Raw genomic sequence first — 22,675 nt, forward strand, 5'->3', positions numbered from 1 at the left:
TATTTTAAAAAAAATGAGTTTTATTAAAACAAAAGAGTTCCAATTTTTTAATAAAAGCCATTTTTTTTCCAGATTTATTTTAAAAAAATCAATTTTCTAGATTGTTTTTTTAAAAAAAATTGCCACTACATATTAGAATCCTATCCTATTGCATTACTCTCTCTTTTCTATAATACTTTATTTCATTTTGAATTCGAGCACAGCTCTGCGACATATCAAGCAACTAAGAAATTTTGCTGCTCTTCTTTACTAAAACTTTTATTTGAATTTGGTGATTAGAAGTAGTGATAAGTATTCATTATTAAAAAATATTTAGGTGTTGAAACAATTATATAAATAAACAATCACGTGTTCAGATAAAAATATCGAAATTAATAATAAGTAGTTAGTGTGTTTGTTAAAAAGTGTTAACAAATACCTTTTCAATTTGAATAAAATGTCCTTGAAACTATTTCCAAAAGATATATGTAATTAAAAAAAATAGTTACATAAAAAAGACAAACGACAAAAATGTAATACAGTGATAATTAAAAGTGATGTTTAGGAAGAATCTTTTTGAGATTACAAAAATATTAAGGATAAAATTGTATTAAATATTTGGTCAAACTAAAACTAAATATAAAATCATAAACAAGTCAAAATACTTATAATAAGCTTAGCCAAATATCCTTTTATTCGTGTATTTCGTTTCATGTCTCTCTATTTTAACGCCTCAGTGCATATACTATTAGTTAGCGAATTGTTATCTCTGTGTTACTAACAAAAACTTAAAAAATGAATTGTTAAATGAACTTACGTTTTTAAAATGATGGTTGTTATATAAATTATTATTATTTGTGGGAGTTTGATGTTTTTTTTTTTTTTTTTTTTGAGTTTGATGTTTTGACATTGAAAGTGTTGGGATAAATAAAGGGTTAATTATACTAAGTATCTTTGTAATATGAATCAATTTCAAAGATATCTTTTATTTCCTAAAATCAAGCATTTACACTCCTTATAGTATGAAAATTCTATACTTACACAACAACAAACCTATGTGATCTCATAAGTGAGATATGGGGAGGTTAAGATGTACACGAATCTTACCCCTACCAACACTTACATCCCTTATAAAGTATATTTATAAGGGATACTGCTATAATTATTTAAAGCTAAATTAAATTACAAGAGAAATACATAATTTTTTTTAATAAAATAACATATCTTTTACAGTAATAATTATTCTTTAATATGTATAATACTTAGTTACGGATATATCTTAAGTATGGAATTTTCATATTATAGGGATGCAAACGTTTGATTCTAAAATATAAAGGATGTATCTGAGATTAAGTCACATTATAAGTATGTTTAGTGTAATTAACTCATAAACAAATTATAATAGATTATACTCTTAAGTCTTAATTATCTCCATTTTTTTTTTTTAAAGGAAGGGTGCGTGTGAGTATCTTTCTCTTCCAATGTCTATTATTATCCCACTCAAAGACCCACACACTTGTATATAATAAGGTATGAAAAAATGATTGCACGAATATAAGACCAACCCATCACTGCCTTTTATAACATGGTTAATAAATATCTTTCCCACCCTGTAATAAAACCCACAACACAACCATTTCTATATAAATAAATCCTTGTACTATAGTATATTATCTTAAAAATAAAACCCCATTTAATCTCCATAATAATTCTCTTTCTCATCAACCCCTATTTAAAACCCTAACCTTTCTTTCTTTGGTCATTTGCACAAAAAAAAGAAAGAAAATCAGTGACACCATGGATGCATATGAAGCAACAAAAACAGTGTTATCAAGAATCCAAAGTATAGATCCAGAAAACGCATCAAAAATCATGGGTTATATATTAATACAAGACCAAGGTGATAAAGAGATGATAAGACTAGCATTTGGTCCAGAAAGTCATTTAATTTCAGTTATAAACCAAGCAAAAACTCGTTTAGGACTTTCATCAAACACTTCATCTGTACCTTACCCATTTCAACAATCTTCCCCTAGAATGATACCAAACAACAATGGTGGGAATGTTTTTGATCAGTTGTCATCATCCTTTGATGATTCTATTGTTTTTGTTGAGGAAAACAATAGACAACAAAACCAGTTGTTTCAACATCGTAGGAGTTGTTCAGTTAATGATGTCTTTCTTGGTGGTGGGTCAGATGATAGGAATCCTTATTGCATGTATTATGCTAGAGGGTTTTGTAAGAATGGAAATAATTGTAATTTTATGCATGGTGATGAGTCTAATATTGAGTGTTTTGATGAGTTTTTGCGTGTTAAAGCGTTACAACAGCAGCAAATGCAGCAACAGAGATTTATGGCTACTTCTGGTGGGCGTCATCCATTTGGTTATAACAGATGCATGTATGTTTACAATGATAATCAAAGGTAATTTTTATGGGATTTAACACTGATTTTTGGTTCCTATTTGGTCATAGATTTTGTCCTTGTAACTGTTACCTTCTCAAAAAAAAAAAAGATTTTGTCCTTGTGCTGAGGGTCTACCGGAACCAGGGAAGGTCTGCGTACACTCTACCCTCCCCAGAATCTACTATGTGGGATTTTACTGGGTATGTTGTTGTTGTTTGGTCATAGATTTGAAGTTGAAAGTTGAATATTTGTGTTTTTTGTAAGTTGTAATTTTTGGGACTTGTTTTTGGACATATACATTTTATTTGGAAAAAGTTTTGAAGTTCTGTGAGTGGAATTGAATTTTTTCGCAAAAATTGGTCTGAGCCAGTTTTTGGAACTTGAAAGTATTTTGAATTTAATCAAATTTGAATATGGTTTTTTTTTTTGGGTCTTTGCATTTCTTTTGCAATTTTTATGCATAACTATCGGTTGTTCCCTTGTCCTACGAAATACAGGTATAATTGCATTAAGACTGATTTTTGCTTGTGTTGGTTGTGTTTTGAGGAAAGTTGTGGACTTTGGTGTTTTCTTGAATCTGGGATTTTGGGTCTTGCATTTCTTTTGTAATTTTTATGCATAGTATAACAACCAGTATTTACTCTTTAATTTTTTTTTGTCTTGCAAGTAACTTTCCTTACAATTGATGAAAAATTGTTTCACCTTTTTAGTTGGAACTTTTTTTTTTGGGCTAGTTGGTGGCATTGGGCTGATATTTTCTTGTGGTTGGTTGATTTGGAGAAAAGTTATCTACTTTAGTGTGTTCTTGAATATGGGTTTTTGGGTGTTGCATTGTTTTAATTCTGCAATTTTTAGCATAGTGTTGGTTGTATTTTGTGGAAAGTTGTTGACTTTGGTGTTTTCTTGAATCTGGGTTTTTGGGTCCTGCATTTATTTTGCAATTTTTATGCATAGTGTAACAACCAATAATTTTCCTTTTTTTTTTCTTTACATTGACCCATTTACCCAGTTTCTGCTCTTCTAAGGATTCTGAATGTGTCTAATGGATAGTTAAGTGGGTATTTGGCATTAAAAATGTGAAATTTGGAAAAAAGTTGTATTTGGGAAAAAGTTGAAAAATGTTATTTGGAAATTGGATTGTGTTTGGACATGAATACAACTTGAAAAAATGTTGAATTTTTGTGAGTGATTTGGAGTGAAAAATGTGAAAACAGGTCTCTTGATTTTTTTTTTTGGATTCTGGAATATTACTGAATTCCGGAAAATTGTAACAATTCTATGTCCAAACATGATTCCGGAATAAATACTGGGAAAAAGTGAAAATTATCCACGGCCCCTAAAATACTAAGCCTTTTGATCTTGGGAGGTTCAGTACTTAAACTGAGTTGATAAAAACTTCGTTTCACCTTTTTAGTTGGAATTTTAGAATTTTTGGGTTTAACAGTTGGCATTGTGCTGATATTTTCTTGTGTTGGTTGATTTGGAGGAAAGTTATCTACTGATTAGTGTGTTCTTGAATATGGGTTTTTGGGTGTTGCATTGTTTTGATTCTGCTATTTTTGTGCAATTTCTAGCATGTTGTACCAACTTATTTTCAGTTTGGTTAGAGATTGTATGTTAGTGTATAGGTGCGAGGTTTTGAAAATTCCTAGTTTTAGGTGGCCCTGATTTTGTCCGTAGAGGCAATCACTAAGTATTGAATGAAATGGCCCTAGATAGAGTCAAATGGGTATGGAGGATTAATATGCATGATCCCAACTAGTTTGGGATTGAGACTTAGGTTGTGTTTGGCATGAAGGAAAATGTTCTCTTGAAAAACAAGTGGGTTTCTTACTTATTTTCTAGTCTTTGGTAAGCAAGCAAAAATATGTTATCCCAAAAGTGTATATATATGTAATCTAGCAAAAATATATGGGGGTGGGGTGGGATGGGATGGGGTGTGGGGGTTCGTGGGTGGCAGGGGGGGATGGTCAAGGGGTGGTGGGGGTTGGCAGCATTGGGTGGGTGGGGAGGAGACAATCAACTTGGGATGTCACTTGTGAGACTTGTTTTCCCTACTCCCATTAGGAAAGTCATTTTTTTCATTTTTAAGGAACTTGTTTTTCTAGAGAGAATGTTTTCTGAAACATCTTGACCAACCAAATATGGGAAAATTGAAAATTCTGGAAAATGTTTTCCTCCATACCAAACACAACAATAATTCTTTTTTGTAATGTTTTCGATGTAATGGCATTCTGTCGGTTTATAGTGTATTTACTTGCTCCATGGTGTCTGAGCCTGTGCTTTTCTTTTAGGTATACTAGAAAGAACTTATGGTTTTGTATATACTGCTTAGATTTTAGGTTGGGACATTATTGAGGTTGAGGTATTGAATATAGGCTACGCATTTCGAGTTAGTCATTTTTATGGTCTGAATTGCAGATCGGCTGCAGCAGCATTAATGATAAGTGATGAGTTCCACAAACATGGCCGATCCTTACCCGACAGAAATGAGTTTTCAGCAATGGCGCTGGGTGGAAATTCGAATTCTAGTTCGAGACAGATTTACTTGACGTTTCCTGCTGATAGCACATTTAAGGAGGAGGATGTGTCCAATTACTTTAGGTTTGTGCTTCTTTCTTTTATTGGATAAAAGAAAATCAAGTTGAATGAATAATTAATGTTAGGTGGTCCTTGATTTTTTTTTTTTTGAAGTATGTACGGGCCAGTGCAAGATGTTAGAATTCCATATCAGCAGAAGCGAATGTTTGGATTTGTTACTTTCGTCTACGCAGAAACTGTGAAGCTTATCTTGGCCAAAGGGAACCCTCATTTCGTGTGTGATTCTCGCGTGCTTGTTAAACCATACAAAGAAAAGGGAAAAATCCCAGACAAGTATGAAACCACGAACATTATCGTCTGTTGTGATTGATTTCTTATACATACATTGTGCGTGACTAATGTTCCATTCTTAATTGAATTGAAGGAAGCAACTTCACCTACAGCAGCAGCCTATTGATAGAGAAGAGTTCTCAGCATGTTTAAGCCCCTCGGGGCTTGAGTCTAGGGAGCTCTATGACATTCCCTTTGGTAAGAAAACGAGCTAGGTTACCTTTTCTTCTCCAATTGTAAGATGGAGACACTAATAGGTGTCTGGCCATAGATTTCAAACATCGAGTTCTCAGCATGTTTAAGCCCCTCGGAGCTTGAGTCTAGGGAGCTCTATGACATTCCCTGCCCTTTGGTAAGAAAACGAGCTAGGTTACCTGTTCTTCTCCAATTGTAAGATGGAGACACTAATAGGTGTTTGGCCATAGATTTCAAACATTTTTCACTTTATTTGGAATTTTTGAAGTTGGAGTTGTGTTTGGTTATACTTTTGCAAAGGAGAGAAGAGAGCACTTTACTTGGAATTTATGAAGATCGAGTTGGAAATCAGGTTTAGAGCACTTTTCCAACTTTGGAATCCAACTCCAAGTTGGATTGTGAATTTTATAACCAAACACTGATCTGTAATAAAGTGATAAATTATTCCTGAAAAAAATGAATAATTTTCATGGCCAAATGGCTCCTTAATAGTGTCTTTCTTTGCAGGAGCAAGGATGTTTTATAATCCGCACGAGATGATGTTGAGAAGAAAAATGGAGCAGGATGCTGAATTGCAGCAAGCGATTGAGCTTCAAGGCAGAAGGTTAATGAATTTGCAACTGATGAAGAACCATCATCACAATAATCACCTTCAACCTAGCGTCTCTCCAGGTGTTCCATCTCCTGAGTTTCAAAACAATCAGGGTTTTGTTTATTCGTCTAATGACATCAACCAAGAAGACCTAGCAGGTTAACACTTAGCACATGTCTTTTTTCTTCTTTGGTTTTTATACCAAGTGTTGACTGATGTTTTTTCTCATGCAGAAAAGAACAGTGTCCAGGAACCCACCAAACCCCCAGCTAATGCAGCTGATGACAATCAGGAGATGCCACATACAAGTAACAAAAATGGCAGTTGCGGCAAGGAACAGACCTCGAATGCTGATGACTCTGATCCTCTAGAAAGGTACTCTCTCCGTCCCAATTCATGTGACACCCTTTCCTTTTTAGTTTGTAGCAAAAAGTATGTCACCTTTCTATACTTGGAAACAGCTTTACTTTAAAGTTCCCCTTTGACCCTTAATGATGTGATTTATTGGCACACAAATGTTTAAGATTTGTTTTAGGTCACAAATTACAAAAGTCTTTCTTTCTTTCTTAAACTTTGTGCCTAAACAAACGGTGCCCCACATAAATTGGGACGGAGGGAGTATTAAACAACTTCTTTGATGGAATTTTAAGGTTTATCAAAATGAAGTTTACAGTTATGATGGATGATATATTGAAGCCTTCTGAATTAGTTTCCCATTGAAGATGCTCAAAGTATGACACAATTGCTTCTTTGCTATGTAGTGTGTATTGGTGATTTTCTCTTGGTAATTCTCTTGGATTCTTTCTAATGTTTCTGAGATATCTTTGTCATTGTAGCAGCTTGGACCACATCCTTCCTGATAACCTATTTGCTTCTCCTACTAAATCAGCCGCAGAACAACATGTTGAACTTGGTAAGAGAATTTTCTCTTTCATCCTCATGTATAAAACTTTCTTGTAAATTAGATTTGCTTTCATCTTATCTATCTATAAATATATGTAACAAAATTTTCATTTTGTGTGTTTATGCAGAAAAGTTGGTAGAATCATTTACAAGTAGTAAAAGTCCTCTAGCTGTATAGCAAACACAATAGAAGAAAAGATCTGTAAGGAAGATCTCAAGATTGTTGCCATCATCAATACCATACTACTTACAACAAATACATAATGCATAGGTAAAGGACAGATGAACTGATTTATGGGAGTGGGGGTCCCTCTCTGTTTATTTTTGTACCCTTTTTGTAGTTTGTGTGCTGGACCACACAGAACAATACCATAACAAAGGCTCTAGTAGATTAGTAGTAACCTTAGATAGTGTAGTAGTACTTTTTTTCTCTGCCCTCTTCTAAATCATAGCTTGCTATCATGTAAAACTTAATCTAGAAAAAGGAAAAAACTTTTAGATTACCATGTTTCTGCCCACACAGAACAATACCATAACAAAGGCTCTAGTAGATTAGTAGTAACCTTAGATAGTGTAGTAGTACTTTTTTTCTCTGCCCTCTTCTAAATCATAGCTTGCTATCATGTAAAACTTAATCTAGAAAAAGGAAAAAACTTTTAGATTACCATGTTTCTGCTAAATGAGTATATGCATTTAGCTTGTCAGCAGTTAAAATTTGTTACAGCAACTTGATTGGAGGAATCCAAAAGGAGAATGAAATGGAAGACTGCTAAGATCAGCCTTTTTTCTCAGCTTTCATCAAGCGAAGAATGGTAAAGATTACCCTTTTTCATCATTCATTATGAGTACACGGGGTTACATTAGCAAAAAGGAAAAAGAGGGGAAAAAGGGGAAAAGGGTGGGGATGAAAATGGAAGTGTGTTCTTTTATGCATTTAAAGGTAACTTTAGGGGACTATTTTGTCTCATTTTGTGGTTTCCTTTATGTGGACATGAATTGTGAAGGGCCATACTATCACATGCCCACTGACACCATTTGAATAGTATTAAGGTACCCACCCCACCCCATCCCCCACTCACCATCAGGCTCCCAATAACCTTATTCATACTTGAATATGTGTTTGGCCTTCTGTTTTTATGGGTACTGGTGTCCTTTCTATTTTGTCATTCTTTCATTTAATCTACTGTGCACATGTGCTCCAAACTTGCTCCTTCCCCAACAACTATTCAGTAGATGTGCCTTTAAGAAAAATAAAATAATGAGTAGTGGTCGAGTCGCACATCGATTATTTTACTACGACTCCCTTCGTCCCAAATTAACGGTTACTCTAGCTCAAACAATTGTCTCAAAATACTATACTTTAGGAATTCAAGATTGAAGTCGATAATTGTTTTCAACTAGTATATCCATAACATTAAATAAGCCGTTTTTGATAATATTGCTCAATTCTCAAAAAAAAAGAAAAAAAGAAGAAAGATTTAATAAATAAGGACAACTTGGTAAAATTTCACTTTTATTTAACTATTTTCTTAATGGACGTGAAATGAGTTAAATTGATAGTTGGACGGAGGGAGTATTTTGTTGAAGAAATCACTTAATAGCATTTTATGTCTATACGTGGGAGTTGAACTCCACTCTGATGGTTATCCTATTTCGTTGAAACAGTATTGTGTGTGTGTGTTATTGTTCAGAATTCCTCTGGGATTTTTTTTGAAGTGTATGAATATAAAATGATTGTACTTGTGTCGTTGGAGTTGGTGAATATTCTCAGGTGTATTCTCCTGTTTTTTTGTCTAGTGAGTCTCTTTTGAGTTTAAGAAAATGAATTAATGAAATAGAAACAGAAAAGGGTTATCTCATGTGATCAAGTGTTCCCTGTACTTAAGACGCATATGTTCATGATTTATGTTTTCGATAAGTCCTATTTTGTTTATCAAGAATAAATTTACTAAATTTTTAAAAAGTTTTATTGGAAATATATTCATTCATCTTTTGAAAATAGTTACATCCAAAAAATTTATGTTTAGTGTAAGTTGCGATTCGTTCTCAATTATAAATGCTGAGAGGCATCTTTAAAATTTATTTAGAGTCTTTTTTATTAGTAAGTGAAATAGGACGGCATTTAGAAGCAATTGAGCGGTCTTAGCTAAGTCAAATAATTTAATTACCTATAAAAGAACAGACCGCTCAATTGAATGAGTGGAATCGAATCGATTTTTCCCATGAGTCAATGTAAATTTATACGGAAAGCGTGCAATTTAAATGCATGAATATGGTTCGCTGGTTACTGAATTGAGCTAATTGAGTGAAAATAAGAGAGTAGTTTATACTCTCAGCGTACAAAGTTTTGCAAATGTCTCCACTTTGGAACACACTTAAAACGTAGATGACTGAAGTTTCTAAATTTCGCGTTTGAAGTTACAAATTTCGGGGTGTAAATTTTAAACAATCGAGTGGCAAACTCTAGACAACCACATATAAAGTTCTTCCATTACAAGGCAAACTTTAGATAACCGTGATTGAAGTGGGCACACTTCAGACAGTAATGACTGTAGTTCTCTTGTGACAGTATAAGCTTCAGACGGTCGCGTTTGAAGTTTGCCTGAAAAAGTTTGTGACGGTGCAAATTTCAGACAATCGCGTTTGAAGTTCTTGAAGTTGCTTTAAAACTTCAGAAATTTGTGACGGGTACTCTCATGGTAGTGCATACTTCAGACGATTACGACTGAAGTTCTTTCCGCGATGGTGTAAACTTTCGACAATCACGTCTGTAATTCCCTTTGATTAGATCTCGATTATATACAACAACAACAACAACAACAACAACAACCCAGTGAAATCCCACGTCGTGGGGTCTGGGGAGGGTAGAGTGTACGCAGACCTTACTCCTACCAAGGTAGGACGGCTGTTTCCGAAAGACCCTCGGCTCAAGAAAAGCATAAAAGCATAAAAAGTCAGATAAGGCTAAGAAATTCAAAGCGACATGGAAAAACAATAATATAAAATAAAATAATGCAATCGACACAGATACCACAGGATAATCAAAGCATAGGAAATAACAGATAATAGCATAAATCGGAGCACAAGAAATTATATTACGATACTGCGACTACTAATAAGAACGGATAACGAGACTATCTATTAACCTTCTACCCTAATTTGGGTCTTCCAAACCCTCCTATCTAAGGTCATGTCCTCGGTAAGCTGTAATTACGCCATGTCGTGTCTAATTACCCCTCCCCAATACTTCTTCGGCCTACCCCTACCTCGTCTGAAACCATCCATGGCCAACCTCTCACACCTCCACACTGGGGCATCTGTGCCTCTCCTCTTCACATGCCCAAACCATCTCAATCTCGCTTCTCGCATCTTGTCTTCCACCGAGGCCACCCCCACCTTATCCCGAATATCCTCATTCCTAATCCTGTCGCTCCTGGTGTGGCCACACATCCATCTCAACATTTTCATCTCGACAACTTTCATCTTTTGAACGTGAGATATCTTAACTGGCCAGCACTCCGCCCCATACAACATAGTCGGTCTAACCACCGCTTTGTAAAACTTGCCCTTAAGTTTTGGTGGCACCTTCTTGTCACATAGCACTCCGGAAGCAAGCCTCCACTTCATCCACCCTGCCCCAATACGATGTGTGACATCATCGTCAATCTCCCCGCTGCCTTGCATAATAGACCCAAGGTACTTAAAGCTACTTTTCTTCTGGATGGCCTGGGTACCAAGCCTCATTTCCACGCCAGCCTCCTGAGGTGCTTCACTGAACTTACACTCCAAGTACTCTGTCTTGGTCCTACTCAGCTTAAACCCTTTAGCCTCCAGAGTATGTCTCCAACCCTCCAGCTTAGCGTTAAATTCGCTACGAGTCTCGTCGATCAGGACTATGTCGTCCGCGAAAAGCATACACCATGGCACCTCACCTTGAATTTGCCGTGTCAATTCATCCATCACTAAGGCAAATAGAAACAGACTAAGAGCTGATCCTTGATGCAACCCCATCACAACTGGAAAGTGCTCTGAGTCTCCTCCTACTGTCCTTACTTTGGTTTTGGCTCCCTCATACATGTCCTTGATCACCCTAATGTACGTCACAGGTACACTTTTAGCCTCCAAGAATTTCCATAGGATCTCTCTTGGAACTTTGTCATAAGCCTTTTCTAGGTCGATGAATACCATGTGTAAGTCTCTCTTCCTCTCCCTATACTGCTCCACTAATCTTCTCACAAGATGGATGGCTTCTGTAGTTGAGCGTCTCGACATGAATCCGAACTGGTTCTCTGAAATAGACACACCTCTCCTCACCCTCATCTCCACCACCCTTTCCCACACTTTCATAGTACGGCTTAGCAGTTTGATACCTCTATAGTTGTTACAACTCTGGATATCTCCCTTATTCTTGTACAGAGGGATCATTACACTCGCCCTCCATTCTTCGGGCATCAATGCCGTCTTAAAGATGACATTAAACAACCTAGTCAGCCACTCCAAACCTGTCGGCCCCGCACTCTTCCAAAATTCCCCAGGAATCCCGTCAGATCCGATCGCTCTTCCCCTGCGCATCCTACGAACAACACCCCTAACCTCCTCAACCTTAATACTCCTGCAATACCCAAAATTACGCCGCCTTCCTGTATGTTCTAAATCTCCCAACACAAAGTCTCTGTCCCCTTCTTCATTCAAGAGTTTGTAGAAGTATGACTGCCATCTACGTCTAATGAGAGTCTCCTCTACCAATACTTTGCCATGCTCGTCCTTGATGCACTTTACTTGATCCACATCACGTGCCTTTATCTCCCTCGCCTTGGCTAGCCTGAACAATTTCTGGTCCCCTCCTTTCTCTCCTAGTTCAGCATACATGCGTTCAAAAGCTGCCGCTTTTGCCGTCGAAACCGCCAACTTCGCCTCCTTCCTCGCCATCTTATAAAGCTCCATGTTTGTCCACTTCTCCACCTCATGCTTGCTTTCTATCAACTTCGCATACGCCACCTTCTTTGCTTCCACTTTCCCTTGAACTTCTCCATTCCACCACCAGTCTCCTTTATGCTGGCCACGACTACCTGTCGAGACCCCCAACACTTCCCTTGCTACCACCCTAATGCAACTAGCCGTCTTGTCCCACATACTGGTCGCATCCCCACTACTATCCCGGGCCCCCATATCCTTCAATTTCTCTCCCATCTCCAGTGCACTAATCGTGGTCAAACTACCCCATCTGTTCCTAGGTCGGTCATCCAGGACCCTCTTCTTCCTCGTCCTCTTGATCCCTAAATCCATCACCAAGAGCTTATGTCGGGTTGTAAGATAGTCGCTCGGAATGACCTTACAATCTTTGCACAGACCTTTATCATCCTTCCGAAGGAGTAAAAAGTCTATCTGAGTTTTAGCCACCGAACTACGGAAGGTTACCAAGTGTTCCTCTTTCTTTGGAAAACTCGAATTGGCTATCACCAACCCAAAAGCTCTTGCAAAATCCAAAAGTGAGACTCCTCCTCCATTTCTGTCCCCGAAGCCAAAGCCTCCATGCACATCATCATAACCTCCCGAAATAGGCCCGATGTGTCCATTGAAATCGCCTCCCACGAATAGCTTCTCAATAGGCGGTATGCCTCCCACTAACTCGTCCAAATCCTCCCAGAAACACCTCTTCTCCTCCTCGCCTAAGCCCGCTTGCGGCGCATATGCATTAATAATGTTCAAAGTGAGTCCTTCAACGACCACCTTAATCGACATCATCCTATCAGTGACCCTCCTAACCTCTACCACCTGATCCCTTAATTCACTATCCACTAAAATTCCCACCCCATTTCTATACTTCGACCTACCAGAGAACCACAGCTTATACCCGTCTACCTCCTTAGCTTTAGGACCTACCCATTTGGTCTCTTGGATACAAGATATATTAATCTTCTCTTCTTAAGAATCTTAACTAGCTCTATGGACTTCCCCGTTAACGTCCCAATGTTCCAAGAACCTACTCTCAACCTAGACGCTCCTTTAACCCACTTACCCCTCCTAACCCCCGCCCCCGTCCCTGAACGAGAACATGACCCTAGTCTACCATCACTAAGCAAAGCCACAAGAAAGAGTATGAACTAATAAATTCAAAAGTCTAAAGTTAGCAAAATGTTACTACAAATGTATGGACAAATAATGGATATAGCAACCGGAGGTACCAACTCCAGTTGAACTGAACCTGGTCCCCGCCGGAAAACACTGTTCAACGTCCGAGTTACTGTTCACTGTTGAAATTCTGTTCCCAAATACCTGAAACAGGAGAAGAGAAGAGGGGGGCGAAAGAAAAAAAAATGAACAGGAAAAGAAAAAGGAAAAAGAAAAAAAAACAGCAGGGAAAAAGAGAGGGCTGCCGGAAAATGGTGCCGGAAAATTCTCCGGCGATGGCGCGACTGAGTTCTTGCAGCGCCAACAGCAGCTAGGAAAGAAAAAATGAGAGAAAAGGGGAAAAAAAAGAGAAGAGAAGAAGAATAGGAGATGAAGAAAAGAGAAGGAGAAAAAGTAAATTTGGCCGGAAAAGTGGTCGGCGTTACCTGATCGCCGGAGTTACCTGGTCGCCGGACGCGGTCTGGTCGCCGGACGTGGTGGCAGGTGGGGTGGGGTGGGGGGGAGAGGCAATGTTACCGTTGAGGGTGAGGGAGAGAGAAGAGAAGAGAGAGAAGAGAGAGAAGAGAGAGAATTTCTCCACAAATTCAACAAACAAGACACAAATTATTCCTAGATCTCGATTATATCGTGGGATAAAAATTTCGGGTTGTAAGGTTCACTACAAGAAAGTATAGAATCGCAATAAAAAAAATTTATATTTGGCAACAACTTAGTTATATTGTTGGCAAATGATTTTTTTTGTTGCCAAAGGATTTAATTTTGTTGCCATAGTATTGCTTATTGTTGCAAAAAGTACTTTTGGATACAACAAAAAAAAAGTTGTTGCACGTTGTTGCAATAATAGCCGTTGGGAAAAGTTTATGTAACAAAATATTTTTTTTTATTGCTAAAACTACTTTTTGCAACAATAATCAATCTATGACAATAATTTTTTTTTTGTTGCGAAATATATTTTTTCTTGTAGCGGTTATTCAATTTAAGTGTTGAGTTCCTTGAATATAAAAATTTGTATTACTAGAAGATAAAGAAGAAGAGAAGCAGGAGAAGCGAATTCCAAACTGTCGAGTAACAATTAAAAATTATAGAAAAATGGGCATTAAATGGGGGCAATCAAATAAGGTGCCCGCTAAAAATTTCACTAAAAGTTTCTCTGGATTTAAATAGGGAAACTAACCGGAATGGCCATGCGGCGAAGAATAATTTCCTAAAAATACCCATTTTAAAAAAAAATAATATACTTAGTACTATTTAGGAAAAAATATTTATAAAATTTCAGTAAAAATGTGTGTTAAATACCTTTGGAGTATATAATGCACATGTTGTATATCTTGATAGTATGTAATAGGGCGATTTAACTATTCTTCCTGTTGTATACCTTCAGAATATGTATCTGTGCTGTATTATTTTTAATAAAAACATTTTTGCAAAGGGTATAGGGGGCCAACTTTTATACCCCGCATGTGCAGTCCTGTCGAAGTCCATTTAAATAACGGGACAATTACGTTTTTGGTCCTTCAATTATTGAATTCTTATTTTGGTCTTGTAATATTTGGTTAAATGTTTGACCTTTAATTAATTAAATTCCTATTTTTGGTCCTCTTGTATAGGCATTGTGATATTAGATGCTCAGATTATAACTCAAATATGGAGTGATAATATAAACTTAACTTAAGGCATTAATAATTAAATAATTTAACACTTCAAAGAAAAATCAGGAAACATAATATTATAAGTATGAAAGAAAAATTCTTATTAAAGAGAGAAGTTCATCAGATGATAAAGGAGGAAGAGAAAGCAGGAAGAAGAATCACGCAGGAATTCGAATTAGACGATAAAATTGATAGAAGTAATGATGATAAAATGGAAAAGTGAAAAAAAAGAAGAAAGAGGTGGATAGCTAGCACAAGGAATGACAAAAGTTATAAAACACTAAATATAGTACATATACTTTATATTGAAATCCATATATGCAATAATCACATTATATACATTGTTCTGCACTTTAAAATTCGTTAAATTTATGAAGGTTTACACATAGTGGAATCAAAAGTACTCATATCGATTAATTGAAGGTCTAATATACTTATTTAGTAATTTCAAGAACTGAAATTGATATTGTCGGTATTTGAAGGAATTGAAATGCAATTTCCCTTAAGTAATTATCAGAGATCACTACATTAGTGTAATACATGACACAACTGGAAAATTAGTAGTTAACTTAACCTTTACTAGCCTTTCCTTATATATAATTAACCAAACTAAGACGTATATAATAAGTAGTAAATAAAAATACAGATATTAGTTGTATATTGAATTTTAATTTTTCTTAAATTTTGATAATGGCTTTTGCACGTTATTTCACTTGCCAATTCTTTTGAAGAAGATATATTGGACCCTACAATTTTATCTTTTTTAAAGGTGGATTAACCTTTAGGTCTAATCAACACTTTCGATAAAAATCCGACCGATCGAACCGGAAATCGTGCAAGGTGACTAGTGTGCATAATTAATGTTTTTAATGGTTCACCAATCACCAATAGATATATGTATTCTTTTTACTCCCCTATTTCAATTTGAATTAGTTGATATATAATGTTTTCTTGACCACAAATAATCCCCTTCTTGAGGGATCTTTTATTTTCTTATGGGCAAAGGTGAAAGATATACCCCTCAACTTTGTGATTTAAAATATATATATCCCTCATTACAAAAATGGTATATATATATCCCTGCTGTTATAAAATGGTGCAAATATACCACTGCCGTTACAAAATGGTGCAAATATACCTTTTCGCTGACGGAATTTAAAAAAAAATCATTTAAGTTATTTTTTAATTAAAAAAATGGCACGTGACTTAAAAAAAAAGTCTAAAAAAAAGTCTATCCATTTTTTAAACGAATCAGACCGGGATCCATCAGGAATTTTTTTTACTACGTGGCTTTAGAAAAGTATGTCCACTCAAAAAAATGGGTAGATTTTTTTTTTTAAAGTCACTTGGCCTTTCTTTAATTAAAAATAAGCTAAATGTTTTTTATCCAGTCAACGAAAAGGGTATATTTGCACTATTTTGTAACGGCAAGGGTATATATACACCACTTTTGTAACGAGCTGCTCTAAATCGCAAAGTTGAGGGGTATATTTGGACCTTTGCCTTTTTCTTATTGTTAATTTCCTGGCCAATATTTAACCGTGGACTAGTTACCCACTTACATATTTTGAAATAATTTAATTAGATTAGAAAATATTCATTTTTTTGTGCCATTCTAAGTTCTCTATATATATTGATTACTAAAAACATAATGGAAAAATATTTTATTAGCACTTGTCTTTTTTAAATCAGCTCCCTGCCTAACTTTTAATCTTTTTTGATGAAATACATTCTTAAAATATCATTGCAGTCTTAAATAAAATTGATGATACTCGAGCTAATTCTGTTGTTAAATTTGTTCGGAAAATTTTGAAAAATTAACAGTCTGAGAAAGAGGGAATTATAGGTAAAGTGTCAAATAGAGTTGTTATATTACCAAATATATCGCTTCATACTTTTCACTCGCAATATATCGTTAATTTTGACAAATCAATTAGTTTTTGATTTAGATGAATACTTGAAAATAAAAACTAAAAATTATCTTGATCATGTGGGCCCACGCCTAATGCCACATAGGATGACAAGTCATCTTAGTCATATGTAAAACTACGTATTCATGGTGACTTTAATATACACTGCGTAGTCAAAGCAATGACGCCATACGCATAGCGTACGCTTGTTACAAGCAAACATTCATCGTACATACTTTTTATTCTACCCTCATAAAACCAAAGAATTACACTCTCAACTGCAACTTAACTACCTTAATTTAGATTAAACTTAAGGATAAAAATGTCATTCGAACTAGCTTTGACTTCAAAAATTCTTATAAGATCATCATTAGATTCTATGTGAAATATTCCATCACGTTGTGACCCCTCTTAATTTGCAAAATTCTCCAATGGCAATTTCTTCTAAATCTATTGTTATTCTTCTCATTCTCATTCTCGTCTCTTTTCCATCAAAAACTACAAGTCAATCACAAAATAAAAATGAAACTACTAAAATGAAATGTGGTTCAGATACTGGTCATGGATGTAGAAACAAGAACGAGGCATTAAAGTTGAAACTTGTTGCCATTGCTTCAATTCTTGTGACTAGCATGATTGGTGTTTGTTTACCCCTTTTTTCTCGTACAATCCCTGCATTACAACCCGATACGAATTTATTCGTGTTGGTCAAGGCATTTGCTTCCGGAGTTATACTAGCCACTGGATACATGCACGTTTTGCCCGACTCGTTCGATTGCCTTAGGTCAGACTGCTTGCAGGAGAACCCTTGGAGGAAATTCCCCTTTACGACATTTGTTGCTATGCTTTCGGCTATTTTAACTCTAAGCGTAGATTCATATGCGATGAGTTACTTTAAGAAGTACAAATTGGAAAGTGCAGAGGGAAATGGAGGGAGAGATTATGTTCATAATAATGTGAAAATGGAGTCACAAAATTTTGATAATAGCCAAGTTCATGGAGAAGCCAAATGTGATGATAAAGCTTCTCAATTGCTTAGGTATCGGGTTGTGGCTCAGGTACAAATACAATTCTCACTGTTTTGTGATTGTAATTCTATCATTTTTGCTCAACAATTTAAATATTTCAATCTTACATAAATTTCTCTAGCTATTTTTACTATTTCAGAAACAAGTAATTCCTCTACCTATTTATATCAAGAAATTTGTCGAAAGAGCTTTTTTTTTAAAAAAATAAAAAATAAAAAATTATGACACAATTACAAACTCAGGGAATATTTTATCTTATTCTTTGATGATCAAAGTAGAAACGGATACCTTATGGTGTCCAGTAGAAGATGAGTGCCACGGCATACTTTTACTTTATATTGAGTATACCTCTTCCATATTCCCTCTTTGAATTCTTGATAGTGTTTGTGAAAATAACTGGCCAAGTATATAATTAAGTGGTTATTTCATCTGAGGCATGTCAAACATTGCTGCTAAATAAGTAGATCGACAAAAGTTTAGTTTATTATTGGAGTCATGATGGCTTTATAGTAGATTTCCATAGAGTAGCAAATGAAGAGCATTTTGACATATCATATATTACAAGTCTTTTTGCTTGTATATCATCAACTATCAATCGTCCGTCATATTTAAATTACTTATACAGTTGTAAGTCGTATATAATATTCTTCGTATAATGTATATACGATGATTGTGGTATATGACTCCATTTTTTTTTTGGTACTGTGATGATTATCTGAATATCAAAAGAAGCATTATTTTCATGTTTATTCACCTTAACAATTGAATGTCATGGCAATGCAGGTTTTGGAGCTTGGAATTATTGTGCACTCCGTAGTGATAGGGCTATCCATGGGAGCATCCGATAATCCATGTACAATTAGGCCACTTGTAGCTGCTATTTGCTTCCATCAACTTTTTGAAGGAATGGGCCTAGGAGGTTGCATCCTCCAGGTAATCTTGAAAATAAACTTCCATTCTCGGTCAAAATTATTAATTACAGTCGGACCTCTCTATAATAGCCATATAACAACATTTCACTATAACAACCCTGCATTCCGTGGAACGATCTTTCATCTTATGTTATATTATGTGTTCTCTATAATAGTGTTACGCTATAGCAACATAAAAATATCGGGACAAATGATGCAGTTATAGAGAGATTTGACTGTAACAACATTTCATTATAACAACATTTCACTATAACAACCCTGCATTCCGTGGAACGATCTTTCTTCTTATGTTATATTATGTGTTCTCTATAATAGTGTTACGCTATAGCAACATAAAAATATCGGGACAAATAATGCAGTTATAGAGAGATTTGACTATATTGGATCAATATGAGTATCAGAAAAGTATGCGATTAGAGATGATCAAGTATGAAAATAACTATGTCTCAATTCCAACTAACTTATCTCTAATTTTTGTTATTTCGTGTTCAGGTGGAATATGGTATGAAGATGAAAGCAATCCTGGTGTTCTTTTTCTCATTAACAACACCATTTGGGATAGCACTTGGAATAGGTTTATCAAATGTGTACAGTGAGAATAGTCCAACAGCACTCATAGTGGTGGGATTGCTAAATGCATTTTCAGCAGGTCTGTTGAATTATATGGCATTGGTGGATCTCCTTGCAGCTGATTTTATGGGAACCAAATTGCAGAATAATATGAAGCTTCAATCATGGGCTTATCTTGCTGTTTTATTAGGGGCTGGTGGCATGTCTGTCATGGCTATATGGGCGTAAATTCTTAATCTTTTTCAGAAAAAAGGAAGGTGTTTTTGTTTAGGTTTTTTCGTTCTTATTCTAATTTTGTTTCCATCATCCGTATGTAATTATGAGTAGTAAAAAATAATGTGCAGTATTTAGTTTGATCTCTCTCATATACTAGTACTTTTCAAACTGTTGAATTTAAAATACGTGCCACCAATGTGAGGGATTCAGGGAAAGGAGATTCTTCCGTTCGATTATTTTTTTAGAGGAAGGCTGACTCAAACCGAACTAACACTCTAGTTACTTTGTCAAGACTTTAAATAATTGATACCTCTAGGAATTACTATTAAGTAAAATTAATTTCTAAGAATTGAGAAAGACAAGTACCGAAGTATAACATCGATAAATGTATCCTGAATATATTAGAGATAAAAGAGAGGTACATTTGCATATGATGGGAAAAACATAGCAATCTTCCTTGTTAATTAATCGCTATACATAAATTTGAGATCATATTTTGCAGTCTGATTTGGATAGAAGAGTCCAAAGTGTTGCTCTGTGACTGCTCCTTCCTTTTGATTTTCATCAAACATTGCAAACAAATAAGTTTCTGTGATCCTTCCAGTTCCAGGTTTCTTTAGAGTTCCCGCCCCTGATTTTACATGACTAGTTTAGCGTACGCGCGTGTCCCTCATATTAATGAGAACAAACTTTTAAAAATAACATAAATAATATTAAAAAAAGTTTTTGCGCTAAAATATAATTTGTAACATTTGCTTTCTGGGCATTGAGTCAAGATGAATCAAACTGAGTCGAGTCCAACCAAACTTATCGTAGGCTATACCACTGAAGAGAGCACAATTATATTTAGCTTCTACAGTACTAACCCAATTCTAAGTGTGTTTGTATATGCAGCTTTGCCTTTACAAAAAATAAATTCATAATAAAACAACTAATTCTGAAAAAAATATGAGAATCGTTAATATTTTTTGATTGAAAAATTGTTTGTGTATATAATATAAGTTTGATATTAGATAATATAAGTTTAAATTTTAAATAAAAAGATTATTACTCGCAGAGGTTGTTCAAAGAGTTACGCGCCACTTAACACGCATCTATGGGAGAGGAACCCTAGGGTAATAGTAAAGTAGATTCCATAAATTGAAGTTATCTACTGTAGAGAGGGAGCAAAATAGTGATAATAGAGCAGATAGAGAGATAGTAACTCTGAAAACAGATTTAGAGTCCGTTTGGATTGGCTTATACGTTGGTCAAACCAACTTGTAAGCCATTTTTTAACTTATTTGGGTGTATGTTAAAATAGAAAATAGCTTAAATTAAGTTAAAAAGTGTTTAAAATAAGTCAAAACCAAGAAGTTGCTCAACCCCAATTTTTTTTTTTTTGGCTTAAAAGTCATTTTAGTTTGACCAACAATTTTACCCTTTTATCCCTTATATTTTCTGTTAATTCCAATACTACCCTTACCTCTAAAAACCCTTTAAGCACTTTTATCCAATCACGTAACTGCTTATTTATAAAATAACTTTAAGCACTTAAAAAGTACTTTAAGCACTTATGCTTAAAAGTCACTTTTTTTCGGCTAATCCAAACGGGCTCTTAAAAAATCTTTGACATCACAAAGTTGCCTATGATATATCAAGTGAAAGAATTTGAATAGTTAGCTTTAAAAATTTAAGTCAATAAATTAAGTAACTCAACACTATTATTATAAACAATTTTGAAAAGTCTTATACAATCAATAAGCTAGCGCAAGTATATAGGATAAGTCTCTCTAGATAAAAATCTCTCCGTACAAAAAACACCGTTAGTCTTTAACGGTCGAAAATACCCCTTCTACGCGACTGAGCCTCACGCTCCGTCCCGATGGGGACGCCGTAGGTGCCGGAAATGGCGCGTCTGATAGATAAAAATCCAGAAAATGACAACCCGATTCTATTGACTGATGAAACTCAAGAAAACATCAACTATGCTATGACAATTCAAAATCCAACCATCCCAAGCCCTGACAAAAATAGATTTGGGAATCCAAGTGTCAAAGCTCGGAGCACCACCCACAATGGTGTACCTGCGGTCTTATTTAAAGCTAAGGACTTTTACGAAGTGATGGGGGAGGAATACAAATTTACTCTTGTAGGTAAATTCATCAGAACCCGTCCCCAACTTGATAAAATTCGTTCAAAATTTGCTGAAAAAATCACTGTTAAAGGTACTTGTAGAATTGCGGTATTTAATTATCGTACAGTCTTTCTTGACTTCTTGAAAGAGGAAGATTTTAAGAATGTTTGGTCTAGAAGGTCTGTAGAGATTGAGGGAAAAGTAATGTGGTATGAAAAATGGTCCCCTAATTTCAATCCTGATGAAGATTCCCCTATAGTCCCAGTTTGGGTGTTGTTGCCGGAACTCCCATACCAATGCCACTCTTGGAATCATGTAAAACAGATAGTGGAACCTGCTGGTTTACCTTTTACAGTTGACTTTGCCACTGATCATAGAACTAGACCAAGCATGGGAAAGGTTAGGCTAGAGGTAGACCTTACTAAACCAAAAGTGAACTCCATCTTTGTTGGAATAGAAGAGGATAATTCTCCTCTGAAGGGATTCTATCAGAGATTGGAATATGAAAATGTACCAAAGTACTGCAGATTTTGTAAGATTTTGGGACACTCAATTGGTCAATGTAGAAGGGTGGAACAAAAAAGGGCTGAGGAAAGGAACAAAGCAGATAAGAACAATAAGGTTGTTGAGGCAGCTGAATCAAGTGCCAAAAAAGAAAATGACATAATCATTGAACAAGCTCAGAAGGAGGAGCTGCAAGTTGAGGGCACAGAGAAGAACATGAACCATGAACCCAGGAAAGGAAAAAAAAAAGGTGAGAATCAGATGCAACAAAATGAGAAAGAAGAGGTTCAGCAACAAGAGGAGGAAAAAAAGGACAAGCATGTACACAAAGGGCACAAAAAAAAAGGAACAAGCTAGAAAAGAAACAGGGCAAAAACTGGTTCTGTTCTTAAAGAAAAACTGAGCAAGATAAAAAAGAAGATGCCAAAAAAAAGAAAAAAAGGTGAAAATCAATATGAGAAAGGAAAGTATAGAAGAAGTGAACAACAAAATTGTGGAGGGTGAGAGCACTGAGTCAAAGGAACAGGAAAGGGTAGAGGAAGAATACAGTGAAGGGGAAATTGATACTAGAAATGCTGAGAAAGAGGTTAATCAACAACAAGATACTGTTGACCAGATAAAGTCCACAGATGCTGAAAGGGGAAACCAGGAAGATATGCATAAATAAGGT

At 35.5% G+C, this 22,675-nt stretch overlaps 2 protein-coding genes across 3 annotated transcripts; both read left to right on the forward strand.

Moving 5' to 3' along the window:
• The first annotated feature begins 1,542 nt into the window (after positions 1-1,542).
• On the forward strand, positions 1,543-7,740 carry LOC132626367 (zinc finger CCCH domain-containing protein 22-like). Of its 2 annotated transcripts, none has more exons than XM_060341225.1 (8): positions 1,543-2,405; positions 4,809-4,991; positions 5,082-5,261; positions 5,353-5,456; positions 5,961-6,203; positions 6,279-6,420; positions 6,882-6,958; positions 7,077-7,740. In XM_060341225.1, exons 1-8 carry the CDS (start codon positions 1,777-1,779, stop codon positions 7,124-7,126), a joined length of 1,608 nt encoding a protein of 535 aa, XP_060197208.1. In that variant the 5' UTR covers positions 1,543-1,776; the 3' UTR covers positions 7,127-7,740. The 2 variants fall into 2 exon arrangements, with proteins under 2 accessions (XP_060197208.1, XP_060197209.1); XM_060341226.1 differs by having other exon boundaries at positions 6,885-6,958.
• A 9,330-nt stretch (positions 7,741-17,070) lies between these two features.
• LOC132629421 (fe(2+) transport protein 1-like) lies at positions 17,071-19,513 on the forward strand. The gene is made up of 3 exons (XM_060345069.1): positions 17,071-17,697; positions 18,451-18,600; positions 19,092-19,513. The coding sequence occupies exons 1-3, from the start codon at positions 17,071-17,073 to the stop codon at positions 19,395-19,397; spliced, it is 1,083 nt and encodes a 360-aa protein (XP_060201052.1). The 3' UTR covers positions 19,398-19,513.
• The last annotated feature ends 3,162 nt before the right edge of the window (positions 19,514-22,675 follow it).

This window comes from Lycium barbarum, chromosome 2, assembly GCF_019175385.1.
Source record: "Lycium barbarum isolate Lr01 chromosome 2, ASM1917538v2, whole genome shotgun sequence".
Classification (NCBI taxonomy): Eukaryota; Viridiplantae; Streptophyta; class Magnoliopsida; order Solanales; family Solanaceae; genus Lycium; species Lycium barbarum.